The sequence below is a fragment of the Onychomys torridus genome, chromosome 17, assembly GCF_903995425.1.
Source record: "Onychomys torridus chromosome 17, mOncTor1.1, whole genome shotgun sequence".
NCBI lineage: Eukaryota > Metazoa > Chordata > Mammalia > Rodentia > Cricetidae > Onychomys > Onychomys torridus.
This window is the reverse complement of record NC_050459.1, coordinates 41,651,500-41,668,360: the sequence shown is the minus strand read 5'-3', so window position 1 is coordinate 41,668,360 and position 16,861 is coordinate 41,651,500. Positions and strand designations below refer to the sequence as shown.

At 46.3% G+C, this 16,861-nt stretch overlaps 1 protein-coding gene across 8 annotated transcripts in view; it reads left to right on the top strand.

Annotated features, from left to right (window-relative positions):
• Tenm3 (teneurin transmembrane protein 3) overlaps positions 1-15,303 on the top strand; it is a 2,620,641-nt gene extending 2,605,338 nt beyond the window's left edge. For 7 of the 8 annotated variants that reach the window (XM_036166440.1, XM_036166445.1, XM_036166443.1 and 4 more), the window contains 4 exons: positions 693-989; positions 4,668-6,279; positions 9,109-9,239; positions 11,753-12,643. In XM_036166440.1, coding sequence (XP_036022333.1) covers positions 693-989; positions 4,668-6,279; positions 9,109-9,239; positions 11,753-12,508 — 2,796 coding nt within the window. In that variant the 3' untranslated portion in view covers positions 12,509-12,643. Of the gene's footprint in view, positions 1-692; positions 990-4,667; positions 6,280-9,108; positions 9,240-11,752 lie in introns of all 8 variants that reach the window. The other variant, XM_036166444.1, reaches the window with a different exon arrangement.
• Positions 15,304-16,861: the final 1,558 nt, after the last annotated feature.

The following is a 16,861-nucleotide window of genomic DNA, read 5'->3' as shown; positions in this document are numbered from 1 at the left end:
TCGTGTTTGTAACCTCCTGCTAGTTCAACTCATTAATAATTTACAGTAATGTGGGTTCCAACTTCTACTTAACTGCACTTCAAAGGGTTGGAGTCACATTTACCACTGTTTTATTTAATGTAGCCATGATTAATTCACTAAGTAATTATTTTTCCTTGTCCTTTTGAGGGAGGAGCTTCGAGTGATTTACATAGAGTGTTGTTTGTTAGTGGGAAATCTTTAGAGCAAGAATATTTGCGCTCTCTCTCTCTCTCGCTCTGTCTCTCTCTCTCTCTGTCTGTCTCTCTCTCCCTCTCTCCCTCCCTCCCTCCCTCTCCCTCTCCTCTCTCTCTCTCTCTCTCTCTGTGTGTGTGTGTGTGTTTGTGTGTGTGTGTGTGTGTGTGTGTGTGTTTCTCTGTCTGTCTTTGTCTCTCTCCCATCTCTGTCTCTTTCTTATCTGTTGCTTTTAGTTTACAAAATTTAATTGAAACAGTTTGGAACAAATGCCAGGCTGTCTTTCTGCTTAATAAAGCCTTGTGAAAGAACGGTTAATCTATTACCTTGTACTTGTATCTAAGAATTTGCTAAATTAATTTACTGGCAAAGCGAATCAATCACCGCAAGCAGTGTTTAAACAAAGCTGGGAACTCCAATGGGTGAAAAGTGGCTCGCCCTGGAATGACGAGATGCTTTCTCTCTCCCTTTGGTACCAGGTCAATGGACGAAACCTGCTTTCAGTTGACTTTGATCGGACCACCAAGACGGAAAAGATCTATGATGACCACCGGAAGTTTCTACTGAGGATCGCTTATGACACATCCGGGCACCCAACTTTGTGGCTGCCTAGTAGCAAGCTGATGGCCGTCAATGTCACCTACTCATCCACGGGTCAGATTGCCAGCATCCAGCGAGGAACTACGAGCGAGAAAGTGGATTATGATGGACAGGGGAGGATTGTATCTCGGGTCTTTGCTGATGGTAAAACATGGAGTTACACGTACTTAGAAAAGGTATGCCTGCATTCTGGTGTTCTGATGGGGAAGGGATGATTAGCATTTTCCAACAATCACACAGGGCACTACAAGAAGGAAAGGAAAAAAAAAAGCAGCAACACATGACTGAGTTCCATTTGTTATTCTAAGTATCCCTGTGGCAGTCAACGGAGGTGCAGGGTGATGAATTCCTGTATTAGCAAAGTAGTTTCGCCTTAGTTAAGTTCTACTATCTGAGATCCTTTTAAGTGATTTATGCTGTAAACAAACAAGCTAACACTATGCACCTGCCAAGCTCCTCCACTGACAACATTCACAAATTAGACCCCGAGCTTGCAAGTCATTTGTAAATAATTTCTGCTCCGGCTCTTTCATTTGAGAGAGAGCTTGCATTAGTACCGTTAAAACTGTCAGTCGGGTGCTGTCCCTGGCAGAGCTTCAACAAAACCAGAAAAAGCATGTAGGGCCTATTTATGCATTATTAACCAAAAGAGGCTATCTTCCTAGAAAGCCATATACTTTGAGATGCCGTGTGATGGCTCGCTTTCATTTGCATGTAAGAGATAAGCATTGTGACTTGGGCTCTTTCCCGTCTTTAGAACAGATGCACAATGCCATAGTATAGAGACTTAGAACTTAGAGAATTATGCACGTGCAAGGTACTAAGCTGTAGGCTGTGCAGCCTGAGGTCTGGGCTGGGGTCAAGAGGAATGGGGGAGGCATTTCTTGTAACTCCCTTCTTTAAAGAATAGAATCCACCAAAGAGCATGTCCACGGATGTTTCATCTGCCTTTGGGACGAGCGTTAGCCACAGAAAATGATTTGATTGTGAGTGCTCCTGTGCCTCAAGTCTTCCAGCCCTGACCTGCCAATTACACAGCGCCTCAGTTCCAGCCTCAGCTCTTAACATTCGCTGCCTCCAACCCTGTGGACGTTAAAAGTTAAACAGGAAAGCGTCTGTCCTCCAGAACAGTCATGAGCCGCACAGGTCACTGCTGCGTTCACCCCAGCAATGACATTCTCCTCCAGAGGTGCTCTGCAGAACTCCTCAGTCTAACCCTTTATGCTATGTGAGCCCATCTACTTCATAGCCCACCCCCCCCACCAGGTTCCGAGATCAAGGTAGGCTGCTACCACCTTAAAGCAGCATGTCAACTCTACATACTTCCAGCAAGCATCCTCCTGGCGGGACTTTGGGCCATGGACTCTTAGATGACGAAGTCCCTCCTGCCACGTCATCACACTCCAGCCACTGAGCAGTGGTTTAGAGACCATGGGGTGTGGTCCCTGTCCACATGCCTGGCCAGGAACAGATCCTGCGGCCTGATAGGGATTCACGATCCAGCCTACCCAGCCCCATGGGGACTTCAGCAAGCAGGAGAGGAAGAGACAGGAACACTTACCCCATTTAGACTAAGTGCATTATAGGGAATAATAAGAGAAACAGAAATACCCAGCCCCCACAAAATAATGGGTGTCTTAATGTGGTTTCAATGAAAGCAGAAAGGGCATTGTTGGTCAGAACCACTTTCTCACAGTGACAAAGGCAGTTATGAGAGGCATCGTCGCATATGTGTGAAGATCAGAAAACCCAGAGACCTTCCTTCTTATCATCTCCTAGATTCCTAAAACCCTCCTGTTTGCTTCCTTACTAGGATAGGCACACTAAACCCAAACTTATTCATAGCGAGACAAGTAATAGTTTACTAATTACCATCAAATGTGACTTTAAATGCTAAACTAACTACAGTGGAGATTGGGTGTCCAAGCCTTCCACAGAAGAAGACAAGCTGTGTGTTAGTCGGCCCTCTGCTACTGTGACAAAATGCCCAAGATATGCCCTATTGGTGAAATCATTAAGGCCACTCCACATAGTTAAAAGGGAGGTTTATGTTGTGGGGTAACTTACAAATGAAGGGATAGGTTGTAGGGTCTGGCAAAGGTATGGCGCAGTCCGGCGGTGTTCTCTGGAGAACTCTGCTTGGTCTGTCTCCACCGTCCAGGGTTCTAGAACTAAGCGAAGCCTCTCCTCTCGATCCTGGGTCTTCAGCTTCCTCCCTCAGCCCCGCCTTGTGGGCATGACCATTACCGAAGCCTCAATGGGGGTTGGAACTTCCAGGCCAAGGCTGGGATGGCTACCCACTACAATGCCCTATTAGGAAGACAGATTTTTAGCTCTCAATGACTCTGTGGAGCATCACTTGGTTCTACTGTTGCAGGGGCTGTGGTGAAATAACACATCAGGAACCTTGTGTCCAAGTTGCTTATCTCGTGGTGGCCAGGAAGGAAAGGAAGACTTGGGGGTCCCAATGGCCCCTTCAAAGACATGTTCCCAATAGCCTAACTTCCTTCCGCAAGGCCCTACCATTTCCAAGTTTCACTATGTGTCGGTGGTAGTACCATAGGCCAATAACGAAGCCATCAATCAACATATGGTCTTTGGGGGGCAGGGATTTCAGATCCCAGTCATAACAACCTACATATAAAAATTGCTGCTGCTCCTGGCCAGAGAAGAGAGTCTTTGGGAACATAAGTCATGAGAACCATTTTTTTAATGAGACAGGAAATGAAAAGGAGGAGTCTTGATAAGAGATGATAATGTATTTCCATGGCAGAATCAGAAGAGTAAGTCCAGGGGCCTCCCACCTCAATGCCCTCCCTGTTCGGCTGTCAATCCATCTTTTCTAAAGAGGGTCAGAGGAAGCTGAGTCACGGAAATACTGGCCCAGGCCTGCCTTACAGTTGGGCCTTACCCTGGCAACCTCACGGCTGACCTTCTCTCCTGTGGGTTCGACGGCTGATGCCAACTGTCTTTCTGTAGGGACCTGGGTGAGGGGAGTAGAGATTATTTTTATGTGTGTGTCTGTTTATTTTCTTCATAATTTAATACCAACTCTTCTAGAGTCCGGAAACTATTATTGTCGCTCCTGAAGTGCAATTCAGATTTGGTATCTGCAAAAGGAATTATCAAACCGTTAGGCTTGCCTGTCCAGATCCCCAATTTAGACACTACGTCTAAATCCGTATTTCTATGAAGGGCATTTACAACTCTGATTCGCTGGGTGGGTGGCTGAGTTAGCCCTGTTTGTTGACATTGATGCTTTATGTACACATTCTCCAGTTTAGGCTAATTTTGTGTCTCTTCTTCATCAATAATATTTTGGCTTTTTTTCCTCTCCCCAAATGCACAGGAAATTAAGACCTGATTTGAGCAGCTCTCCAGTGAAAAGAGGGGGAAGACCACCTACTAACTAATTGCTCGTTATAGATAGGATTGCATTTCCCTTCTGCTATTTTCCCTCTGAAATATTGTCTTTAAACCAGCTTAGATGGTGCCGGCATTATGACTTCTCCAAATCCATTGACAATCTGCTGGTTGGCTGGGAACGCCCTGAAAAAAAAAAAAAATGGCACAATCATGACAAGTAGCACATTATGAATCTTAAGCCACTAATTGCAGAACCCTTCACAATTAAGCATCCAAGCAAATTAGGCAGGAATCATTAACACCATGTAAGGTCAAGGATAACTCGATTAAAATGAAAACCGTTTTCTCGGGCGGAATGTTCCTGTGTGTTTGTGGTCACTCCATCTGCCTCTGTGCTCCCCACCCCCCCCCCCCCCCCACCGCCACCCCCACGCCCCACAGCCTCAATTCACAAACCCTGGATAACAGCCTGTGTACTCTCTTTACAGTCCATGGTCCTCCTGCTCCATAGCCAGCGGCAGTACATCTTTGAATACGATATGTGGGACCGCCTATCTGCCATCACCATGCCCAGTGTGGCTCGCCACACCATGCAGACCATCCGGTCCATTGGCTACTACCGCAATATATACAACCCCCCAGAAAGCAATGCCTCCATCATCACCGACTACAATGAGGAAGGGCTCCTTTTGCAAACGGCTTTCCTGGGAACAAGTCGGAGGGTCTTATTCAAGTACAGAAGGCAGACCAGGCTATCTGAAATTTTATACGACAGCACAAGAGTCAGCTTTACCTATGATGAGACAGCAGGAGTCCTGAAAACAGTCAACCTTCAGAGTGAAGGTTTCATTTGCACCATTAGATACAGGCAAATTGGCCCCCTGATTGACAGGCAGATTTTCCGCTTTAGTGAAGATGGAATGGTAAATGCAAGATTTGACTACAGCTACGACAACAGCTTCCGAGTGACCAGCATGCAGGGTGTCATCAATGAGACGCCACTGCCCATTGACCTATACCAGTTTGATGACATTTCTGGCAAAGTTGAGCAGTTTGGAAAATTCGGAGTTATATACTATGACATCAACCAGATCATTTCCACGGCCGTCATGACTTACACGAAGCACTTCGACGCCCATGGCCGCATCAAGGAGATCCAGTATGAGATATTCAGGTCACTCATGTACTGGATTACAATTCAGTATGATAACATGGGCCGGGTAACCAAGAGAGAGATTAAAATAGGGCCCTTCGCCAACACTACCAAATACGCTTACGAGTACGATGTTGATGGCCAGCTCCAAACGGTGTACCTGAACGAGAAGATCATGTGGCGGTACAACTATGACCTCAACGGGAACCTCCACCTGCTGAACCCCAGCAGCAGCGCACGCCTGACGCCTCTCCGCTACGACCTGCGTGACCGGATCACCCGTCTGGGTGATGTTCAGTACCGGTTGGACGAAGACGGTTTCCTGCGTCAGAGAGGCACGGAAATCTTTGAATACAGCTCCAAGGGGCTTCTGACTCGCGTGTACAGCAAAGGCAGCGGCTGGACAGTCATCTATCGGTATGATGGCCTGGGGCGGCGCGTCTCTAGCAAAACCAGTCTGGGACAACACCTTCAGTTTTTTTACGCTGACCTGACATACCCCACTAGGATTACACATGTCTACAACCATTCCAGTTCGGAAATCACCTCCCTCTACTATGACCTCCAGGGACATCTTTTTGCCATGGAGATCAGCAGCGGGGATGAGTTCTACATCGCCTCGGATAACACGGGGACACCGCTGGCTGTGTTCAGTAGCAACGGGCTTATGCTGAAACAGATTCAGTACACCGCCTATGGCGAAATCTACTTTGACTCCAACATGGACTTTCAGCTGGTCATTGGGTTCCACGGAGGCTTGTATGACCCGCTCACCAAATTAATCCACTTTGGAGAAAGAGATTATGACATTTTGGCAGGACGATGGACAACACCAGACGTTGAAATCTGGAAAAAAATCGGAAAGGACCCGGCTCCTTTTAACCTCTATATGTTTCGGAATAACAACCCTGTAAGCAAAATCCATGATGTGAAAGACTACATCACAGGTAAGGGTTTTTTTTTCCCTCTTCCAAGTGTTAAATTACTATTTCCATTAGATTAATACACAAAGTAACTAGAATTGACCTTTCGGATGTATTCATTTCTCTAAGGATCCATAGAGAATCCACAAAGGGGAATGAAATACAGTTACTTCCTGCTCTGCCTGACTATGCTCAAGGCCATGGTTTCTGAAATGACACGGAATTCAATCATCGAAGAGAGGGAAGGGATACAGAGAGCAGAAAACATGCTAAATTCAGAGTCCCAAAATTGAAATACCGAGCTCTACAGTGGTGTGGCTTTATACTCTAATTTTTTTTCCCAAGTCCTGGTTACTCTATCGGTTCACTTTGTCTCCTCACAACGAAAGTCCCAAGATAATCACGGACAAAGAGGGAAGGCTGATTAGGACTCACAGCTTGGGAGTCCCTTTGACCCCTGTGCTTCAGACCTGCAGCAAGACAACTTGTGTTGTAGGTTGAGTACATTATCAGCCAAGAAGTGGGAGGGGTGGGGGTCAGGAAAAGAGATCAGAATCCCATAATCCAAGGGCATACCATAATGATACAAAGACCTCCCACATCCTTCGCCTCTCCAAGATTCCACCCCTCCACCCCTCCCCCCAAGCAATAGTACTCCATGTCTTGAACAAGTGCACGTGTAGAGGCATTTGGTACCTGATCTGTGGCCTTAACCATGAAATGGAATGGCAGTGACCGCCTGGGGCATTAATGTAAGAGTGCAGAGTTGCTCATGGAATTGTAACTACCTCACGAACATCTACTGCTGGGTTTCCCGTACACACATATATATATTTATAACGGAAATAATCCATGTGAAACACGGCCCAGTGCCTCATCCCTGAGAGACACCTCCCCAGCTCCTCAGCACCATCACCTCAGGACAGTCAGTCGCTCTGTCTTCTTCCATGATGACACCACTAACATCCACACTAGCTGACATGGAGTCTTGTCCAGGCTATAGCATGAGGACCTTCCTAAGGTTTAATCCATGGGACCCTTTTGGTAATGAAGATTTAAAGAATCGGATTGTACCGCTGCCACCAGAGAAGCACGTGATAAACACAGACAGGACGTGACAAATTCTGCTATGGTCCCCGCACTGGGCTGACATCATCTCCCATCCTCTTCTCCAAGAATTTTAGATGCTCCCGCTTCCGGCCTCCCATTCCCGGTTTATACTGTGTGAAGGTTCCCTACTTTGCTTTGGCTGGTGTTGTCTGCCCCACCAGCCCTCCTCCTCCAGTTCAGAATTTGAGGCACACCAAGACGTTCTTTCATTTCTTAGGACTGGTGTGAAAAATGCTGCCCAGGGTTGGGGCTTTAGCTCAGTGGTAGAGCACTTGCCTAGCAAGCACACGGCCCTGGGTTCGGTCCTCAGCTCAAAAAAACAAACAAACAAACAAAAAAAAAATGCTGCCCCTCTCTATTTCCCAAACTTAAAGCCTCCCTGGAAGTGTATAGACACTCTCACAGGAAGGTACCACTTTCCATCCCCTGGGAACCCTGCTGCGATTTCTCCCCACCCTATGAGCACACGAGTACACTCAGCCACCCTGTTTCACAGAGCCAATACTGCTGATGTGGTAGCCATGTGACTAACACTCAGACAAAGGACCTGCCAGTCTGGCAGTGAGGTGAGAGTTTGCGCCCTGGAGAAGGAAATGGGAAGCAAGCAGTTCTCCATCATTCTGTCAAGCAGTTTACCACTGGTTATTTGAGGTGCTGACAGGGGCTTCACTGAAAGAGTGGAAAGGCCCACAGCTCCCGAATTCATCTTCTCCTAGCAACATGGACTGCAGGGAATGCCGTGGCAGCACTTTCTGAGAAACATCAAAGAGAGACGGAACGGCGTAAAATATATTAGGTGAAATGCAATTTCAAATTTTCCAGCAATGTGCTTAATATATAAAATAATCTACACCCAACTGTACTCATAAAGCGGCCGGCCTGCTGAGTGGCTCTGTAAATCATAACCTCCAGAAGAGAATAAAAGCCTTATTCTTGGCTTAATGGCTTCGGGAGTCACGTGACAATATTTGAAAATACCACGTTTCAAGGTTTCCATGTTCTCTCCCCCCAAAAGTTAGTCTCCACCTGTGCACAGCGAGCCTTTGATGTCGACGCTGACGGAAATCAGAACATCGGTGCCCTTGGCCGGGGTTGCCAGCTTTCAGCATTCATCTTTGATTTAAGAATCAGCTCATTTCAATACTCTCAATCTTGGGGTTTCCACTAATAGAAAGTGGGTGGTGGAAGTCCCGGTGTCTTTGCGTAATTACTCTTGAGGGCCAATCACACTTTTACTTAAGACCGCCCTTCCTGCGTACAGACTCCACTTGTTCTCTGCATCTGTGTCTTGAATTCTCACGCTGCCCTGCATTGCTGTTACCGTTTTTTATCACCATTACCAGCACAGGATGCGATTTTGCGCGTCTGACAGTGTATCTACCCTGTCTAAGTGAGTATCTATTACTCTCCATTTTCTGCAACGTTTGTAGTTCTGCCGTTAAGGTTACTGTCTGCATGTCTAAAAATAGACAGCGGATTTTAAATGGTAGGGAGGAAGGCAAGCACAGGCTTCTTCTTTTCAGATGAATATTTGTAAAATTGGCTTGTTGTTTTTTGGGGTTTTTTCCCAGAGCTGAGGACCGAACCCAGGGCCTCCTGCTTGCTAGGCAAGCACTCTACCACTGAGCTAAATCCCCAACCCTGGGTTGTTTTTTGTTTGTTTGTTTGTTTGTTTAAGGTAAGGATGTAAATTCTTGAAAGCGCCCAATAAACTCTTAACACCTCTGCCTGATCTTCTTCCAGATGTTAACAGCTGGCTGGTGACATTCGGCTTCCATCTGCACAATGCTATTCCTGGATTCCCTGTTCCCAAATTTGATTTAACAGAGCCTTCCTACGAACTTGTGAAGAGTCAGCAGTGGGATGATGTGCCGGTAAGAAAAAGCAGGACGAAGGAGAGATGAATGGAGTCTCTGCGTCTTCTTTTCCACATTTCATCCAACGGCCCTCATGAAAACCAGACCCAAACAGTTTTCCTTCTTCTGTGTCTTTTTTCTTTTCTTTCTTTTACACTTTGGAGGAAAGAAAATGGAGAGTTCCGCAGCAGGTCTGTTCGGCATGCGAGGGGCCTGTTGAACAGGCCAAATCTGTTTCCAGTGATGCTAATAAAAAACACTGGAGTACACTATCCAAAGGCAGTAAAAAGCAGAAGCTTGTGTTTTTTTTGTGTGTGTATGAGGCTTCTACAGAGAACCCCAGGAAAAAGCATTTATGGCACCTGGGAGCTGAGGGCCAGATTCAATAAACAGGAGAACGGGGGATTCAGATTTCAAATTAGCAACCCAACCATCAGGACCAGAACAGCATTTGCAGAAAAGTGAAAATAAAAATGTCCTCTAGTAAAGGCTCTGTCTGAGGCTGGGAGTTCATAGAATTTTCCTGAAACTAACAGATCGGGAGGCCAGGCCCTGTGGTGGGAAATAAACGAAACGACAGAATGGGAAATCATCAAGTCAAAGCTGCTGTGTCAGGAAGTGGTTCTTTAAATTCCCATCGTTCAGAGCTCAGGAAAGAATGCACAACCAAACACCAGGGCTTCCCGCTCAAAGCGAGAATAATTAGAGGTCAAGAAATTGGGTCACCACTTAATGATAAGGAAGGTGCGGAGTTCCTAGGAAAAATTCAACCCTACCTTGAGCAATTTCCTACCTCTTTCGTGAATACAGAAAGGCAATCATGATTAAAACACACCAATGCACACATGGCGTAGACAGTGCTCAGTTATACATCATTCTGACAAAATTTGATTCTTTACCTCAAAAAAGTATATTTCAGGTGGCATCTTATTTAATGAGCAAAATCCATCAAGCATCGGGGGTCTGGGGGGGGGGCATTTTAACATTGCTTCCTTTTTTTTTCATCTTTTTTTGGATTTTATAAAACTGTATATACAGAGGTTTGCATGTGTGAGGGCAGATGCCCTTGGACTTCAAATCCAAATGAGGGCATAGGATCCCCGGGAACTGGAGCCAGAGGCAGTTGTAAGCTGCCAGATGTCAATGCTGGGAACCAAACTCGGGTCCTGTGCAAGAGCAATGTGCTCTGAACCCATGAGCCTGCTCTCCAGTCCTCATTTTAGCATTTCTAATTGCAAACATATCTGCCCTGACAAAGCCCACAAAGACGCACTGGAGTCTCCTAATGCATCGGAACATGCGTGTCCTAACTGTATGACTTAACATGTCTGATAGCGTTTTAGTCTGCCGGTACAAATGGACTTGCCAACTTCTTTCCCTAGGCAACCTTTCAGTATGACTCAAGTTCTCTGTCAAGAACAGTGCACCATAAGGACTGCTTAGGGGGATGAAGGGGAAAGACACCAGTCAGCCTCCCTAGTGCAAGGGTTTCCTTTCCGTGCTGGAGATGAAACACATGTTTCTGTTTGGCCAAATATCTGCTGCTCTGAGAAATGGCTGAGTTAGGATACCCCCATTTCTAGCAGTCTGCCAGTGGAGATGGTCCACTGTCTCTACAACTACATGAGATACTTGTTTTCCAGAATTTAAGTACTCATGCCCAAATGGCCCACAGTCCACTCATCCCTGCGTCTTTCGGCCATACACTGATGACCCTTAGCAACAAACTGCGTTCAGCAGGACAAGAGGCACTGAGGACTTACAGCACAGGCATTTCAAAGTGTATGAGAGCCCAGTGACCCTCACCTTTTCCTCTGTCTGCAGCTTTCTCTGGTGCATCCCAAGAGAAAGCTACTGTTGGGGTCTGGTGGACTGGCTTTCCCACGTTGGGTGGTTTGAGGGGGAAAAAAAGCATCTAGGAATTGCAAGATGAGAGATAATAATATGAAGAGTTTGCCTGCCTTGGGAACTGAAAAAGCTGTCCGAAATATGTGAGGAGATGTCCTTTCAATCTTGTATTGCATTTTGATTTTGTGTGTGCACACACACCCCACTCAGCAGCAGATGTGTAGAGGTCAGAGGACAATTTGCTCAGGCTTGGCACTAGACACTTTACCCACTGAGCCATTCACCAGCCAGTAAACTCAATTTTTGAACATTTTATAAAGTAGTAGAATCACAAGGGAAGGAAATGCCATTCCATCAATCCCCGGAGAGCCAAGGAGTTCTCAATAAAGGCTTCTGCACCTCCACCCAGACCCTTTTGGTTGCTTGTCGATTGGGTTTGTATCTCACTTAGCTCAGGATAACCCTGAACTTACTATGTAGCCAAAGGTGGCCTTGATCTCCTGATCCTCCTCCCGACACCTCCCCAGTGCAGTTGCTTACTGTGTGTGTGTGTGTGTGTGTGTGTGTGTGTGTGTGTGTGTGTGTGTGTAGAGGGGGAGGGCTCTGCTTTAATTTTGGTCAACAAACACGGCTCCCAGCCATGGTGTTCTTATAACCCCCTCCTCTCGTCTTTTGCTCCCCAGCCCATTTTTGGAGTTCAGCAGCAAGTGGCCAGGCAAGCCAAGGCGTTCCTGTCCCTGGGGAAGATGGCCGAGGTGCAGGTGAGCAGACGCAAGGCCGGCGGCGAGCAGTCGTGGCTGTGGTTCGCCACGGTCAAGTCGCTCATCGGCAAGGGCGTCATGCTGGCGGTGAGCCAGGGCCGCGTGCAGACCAACGTGCTCAACATCGCCAACGAGGACTGCATCAAGGTGGCGGCGGTGCTCAACAACGCCTTCTACCTGGAGAACCTGCACTTCACCATCGAGGGCAAGGACACGCACTACTTCATCAAGACCACCACGCCCGAGAGCGACCTGGGCACGCTGCGGCTGACGAGCGGCCGCAAGGCGCTGGAGAACGGCATCAACGTGACCGTGTCGCAGTCCACCACGGTGGTCAACGGCAGGACTCGCAGGTTCGCCGACGTGGAGATGCAGTTCGGGGCCCTGGCGCTGCACGTGCGCTACGGCATGACCTTGGACGAGGAGAAGGCGCGCATCCTGGAGCAGGCCCGCCAGCGTGCGCTCGCCCGGGCCTGGGCACGGGAACAGCAGCGCGTGCGCGACGGCGAGGAGGGGGCGCGCCTCTGGACGGAGGGCGAGAAGCGGCAGCTGCTGAGCGCGGGCAAGGTGCAGGGCTACGACGGGTACTACGTACTGTCGGTGGAGCAGTACCCCGAGCTGGCCGACAGCGCCAACAACATCCAGTTCCTGCGACAAAGCGAGATCGGCAAGAGGTAACCCCCGGGCCAGCCCTGCGCGCAGTCTCCCGTAGCACAATCCGAGCCGGACTCTCCAAAGAGCCTTCCAGAACGACACTGCTCTGCAGACACACACACACACACACACACACACACCCTGCAGACACACACGCAAGCAACCCAAACCAGAAAAAAAAGACAACTCTTTTTTTTTTTTTTTTTTCTGAATGACCTTAAAGGTGATCGGCTTTAAAGAATATGTTTACATACGCATATCGCTGCACTCATTTGGACTGGAAGTATGAGAAGGAAAAAAATTTTAAAAGCATTAATGAGGCAACGTTCAGCCGTGGCCCTGTGTACCTTCGAGGCACTGTATTTAACAAAGGTTTTAAAAAGGACAAAAAAAAAAAAAAAATTGCATACCATGTTTCCAGATATTGCTAAATTGTCGACCTTTGCTTACAGGAAGTCATCTCTACTTAGGATGTGATATACATAGATCTGTTCATTTTAAAATGTGGGGCAAAGTTACTGTTTCTAGAACCCAACTGCTTTCCCGTGTTGCTTGGTCAAAGGACATTGGCACAAGGGACATCTGCTTCGGCGGGGATTTAATCATGGATTTTACTAACATGGCTTGCCCTGGGAGGGAAGAACTGACGAATACAATCCTTGTCACTGATAAGCAAAGGAAACCCTGATTTTTTTGTAAATTATGTGAGACAAGTTGTTTATGGATTTTTATATGAATTACAATTTACTGTACATCAAATATTAGTCTCAGAGGAGTTAATTTATGTAAAGTGTTTAAAAAGTTTATACTTAAAAATAAAATGATAAAAACATGTGAACTGTGTGATTTTTTTAAAAGGATTGCACCTTTTGTTATCTGTTATAACTGTACAGTATAACTTATTATATTGTAGAGATATAACAACTTATGCCTATAATGTCCAGAAGTGTTAATATTTTTGTATTAGGTTGAAAAAAAAAATGTGCAACTTTCTATCACGTAGATGGATAGGACCGTGCAATCCTAAATGGGTGGCCAATCAGAGAGCTCCTTTCTCTTCCTTCTTCTCATCAAGCCACTGTCCTCAACCACGGTCAGTCGAGAGGCACAGTAGATATCCAAGACTGGTGGAATGTGAGGGAAGATGTGGGGGGAAGGGGAGATAAACAGAAACCAAGGTAAGGAGGAGGAGAATGGGTTCTCTGACCCTCTACAGACCCTAGAAGTCATGCTGACTTAATCGACCAGAGCTTTTAATACTGTGTCGTTGTCCCTCAATGCTCCATTTCGTGATGGACCACAATCTGATGCTCGGAATCATGTGGGAAGGGAAGGGATCTGATGTCATGGTAACCATGAACATGTATCTTAATGTCTAGGAGAGAGAGCAGAAACCGAGCAACAGTGAACCAGGGCAGCCAACCTGCCAAGGTCACTCTCTGTGAGTCTTGGAGTAGGACCCGTAGGTCAGCAAGTGGGACCAAAACAGGAAGGCAAGCTTCTGTAAGCCCACGTGGCCCAACCCTCAGAGGGGCTTATTTGAATGGCAGCCTGTGCTGGCCAGGGGTAGCCTGGGGTGGTGGATGGAGTAGGAAGGAAACTGACCTGGATGCCCCTGTCTGCGAGCTTGGGGTACCACCATAGACACCATCTGCATATCTTGTGTCAACCCAGCCGCTCTGATGAATCTTTTGTGAGCACTAAATTCAGCCACAGAAATATTTTGAGAAAATCTTTCTCAGTTCATTGAGCTATAGAACACACTGTTTTCCTCTATGTATAATGGTGATAAATTTAGCAAGTGAACATGTCGTAAATATAAAGGTTCAAGTGATGTATTGAAAATAATTTTCTAACTGCTTTGTATGTATCACATACTCTAAATTGCACAGTAGGCGTGTTTATTAAACAGATTGGCCGGGAAAGTTTTGAAATAGCTACTGAATTTATGGTCTCAGTGCTCTTCCTGTCTCTGTGTATGTGGTAGGGCATACTGAAGTAATTAATCTTCTAATGAATGCTGATATTTTATTAGAATGAAAGCACAGATTAGCATTAATATTTTTTATCCTGGAAATCCTTTGGCAAGTACTAGGAAGCCCAAATTTAGAAGACCATGAGATTTCAAACCACGTAAACATGGTTCTGTTTGACATTTCGTTTTTTAACTGTTAACTTAGGTGTCTGCAGTTCTGTTGAAGGGGACTTCGGCAGGACTGGATTTAGCATGCTGTAAGTACTTTTGGGTGAAATAGGCTCCGAGTCTAAATTCTCAGACATGTCTGTGATGTACTGACCGTGAAAAGTGTGTGCCACATGGCGGAAGTGAAATCACACTCTTAACATCTTCTCAGCGTGGACTGGTCTTTACAGGGACACCAGTAAATGACAGATTTGGAGAGTGTCCTGGTGCTTCTTTTAGAAGAAGTCAAGTCAACCCAATTAGTGTCTTGTTAGTACGTATAATGAGCCTATTTCTTTCTAAAAAGGCTTGTGGTCTGGACGTGCTTTTACAAGAAATAGTGACCTTGGGGAATATGTAAACAAGAGATCTTTTTCTAAGAGTTAGGGTGGGTGGGAGGTTGGGGAACTGTATAATGATGAGAATTAGCTTACAAAAACAAAAGAAATTGATATTCAAAGTATTTTAGGCAAAGCCAGTCAAAATGCTTTCATGATATTTTGAGATGTAAATTTCTGTCTGGTTTGTATTGTTCTTTTCATTTATGCCTTCTTAACTTTCTATGTGACCTGAATTTTCCATAACTTGATGACTATAGATCGCATCTAGGCATTCCAATAAAAGCCAACCCAATGTGTGTGCGTTTATATATTTTTTTTCAAATCTTGGACTAGCCAGAATTGCTTTCACGTTTGACGTGGACGCCGAAGGAGGCAGATCTGGACACTAACTATAAAGAAGAACTGGGGGGGGGGGGCACCCATCACTACTAGAAAGCATCTCATTCCTGTGATGTTGGCATTGAGTGTGCTTAATTAAAACACTTGATTAGAATAATCAGTTTGGGCCTGATAGGTTCTCAGCCTCCTGGAGATGTCTAAATCTACATATAGACCGACTGATTAGGATTCGCTTTGTTCAGCAATTCTAGGTTGACATGCCAAGGCTTTGATTTTAGTATGAAATGGCAGACTTCCCCTTGCTCGCTTTACGGCGACAACCTCAACTTGATACCATGTGGATGCTACAAGATTCGGGTCACTCCACTTGGCTAAAGGGGCTAGTTTCTTCTCAAATTAGAGTTTAATGTGCCCGAAGCACAGGAGCTCAGGGGCTGGGGGGGGAGGGAGAAAAAACACTGTATTCCAGCCCTTCCTCTCCAAGCTTTTCCCGTCTGAGGAAGCATAAAGAACAAGAGTGGAAGTGAATTTTAGATCATGAACTGGGTACGAACGTGCCACTACCACGATGAAATACGCGTTTGTATTTACACTCATTGCATGTTACCCAATAGTCACGTGAACCCTTAAGCGCTTGAAAGGACGATCAAAGAACCCTGCTGCCTTCGAAGCCCTAGCCATGCCCACGCCTCTCTGTTCACCTGTTCTTTTGTCTCAGCTGACCCCATTCCTCTCACCTGGTCCACAGCCAACCGGCTCTCTGAATGAGGTGCTTTTTGGAATAAAGGCTCCGGAGAGGGAGCCTAAAGGCGCTGACAGAAACCACCTGAGCAGTGTTCAGAGCTTGCTGCACTTAGAGGACAGAGCCCACCCATGAACTGCCACCACCCAACCCAGGGGAGATGGAATGACATTTAGGCTCCTGGAGAAGGAGGCAAGACCTTTCTGGAAAGCCTTGAAGGGCAGCGTAGCAAGCTCCTACCCCTCCTACAGATACCCAAATTCATCACACTGTCCTAAAGACAAGTGAACTCAGACTACCACGCCAGTCCACAGCATGTGGTAAATTCTAGAAAGTGGAGGAGAAGGAACTTAGAGAAATAAGAGTGAGTTATCCAAGCAGTGTGGAAGGGGGTCAAGTCAAAATGAGCGGAGATTCTCTTTCAGGCAAGCAGTCTTTGCTACCTGGCAAGTTCCCCCAAAAGTTTCTGGAGATACTACCACCCTACTTGCATAGGTCACAAGACATGTGCTTTCCACTCCTTTCTACCTGCCAATATTTCTAGCTTCTTGGCTTCCTCATGTAGAGAAGCAAGTCTGCCAAGCAATGTTAATGAATGCCCATCATTTCTAGAGGAAGGACAAGAGATTTTCCAAAAGTCGCTCACTTTGTCATAGTACCAAGGCCGTGGAATCAGCCACAAGTTGTTTATATCATTCCTACTCACCTTAACCACAGTCATAAGCAGGAGTACCAAAGAGGTACTGATACACTGCTGGGATTTTCTACCTGCT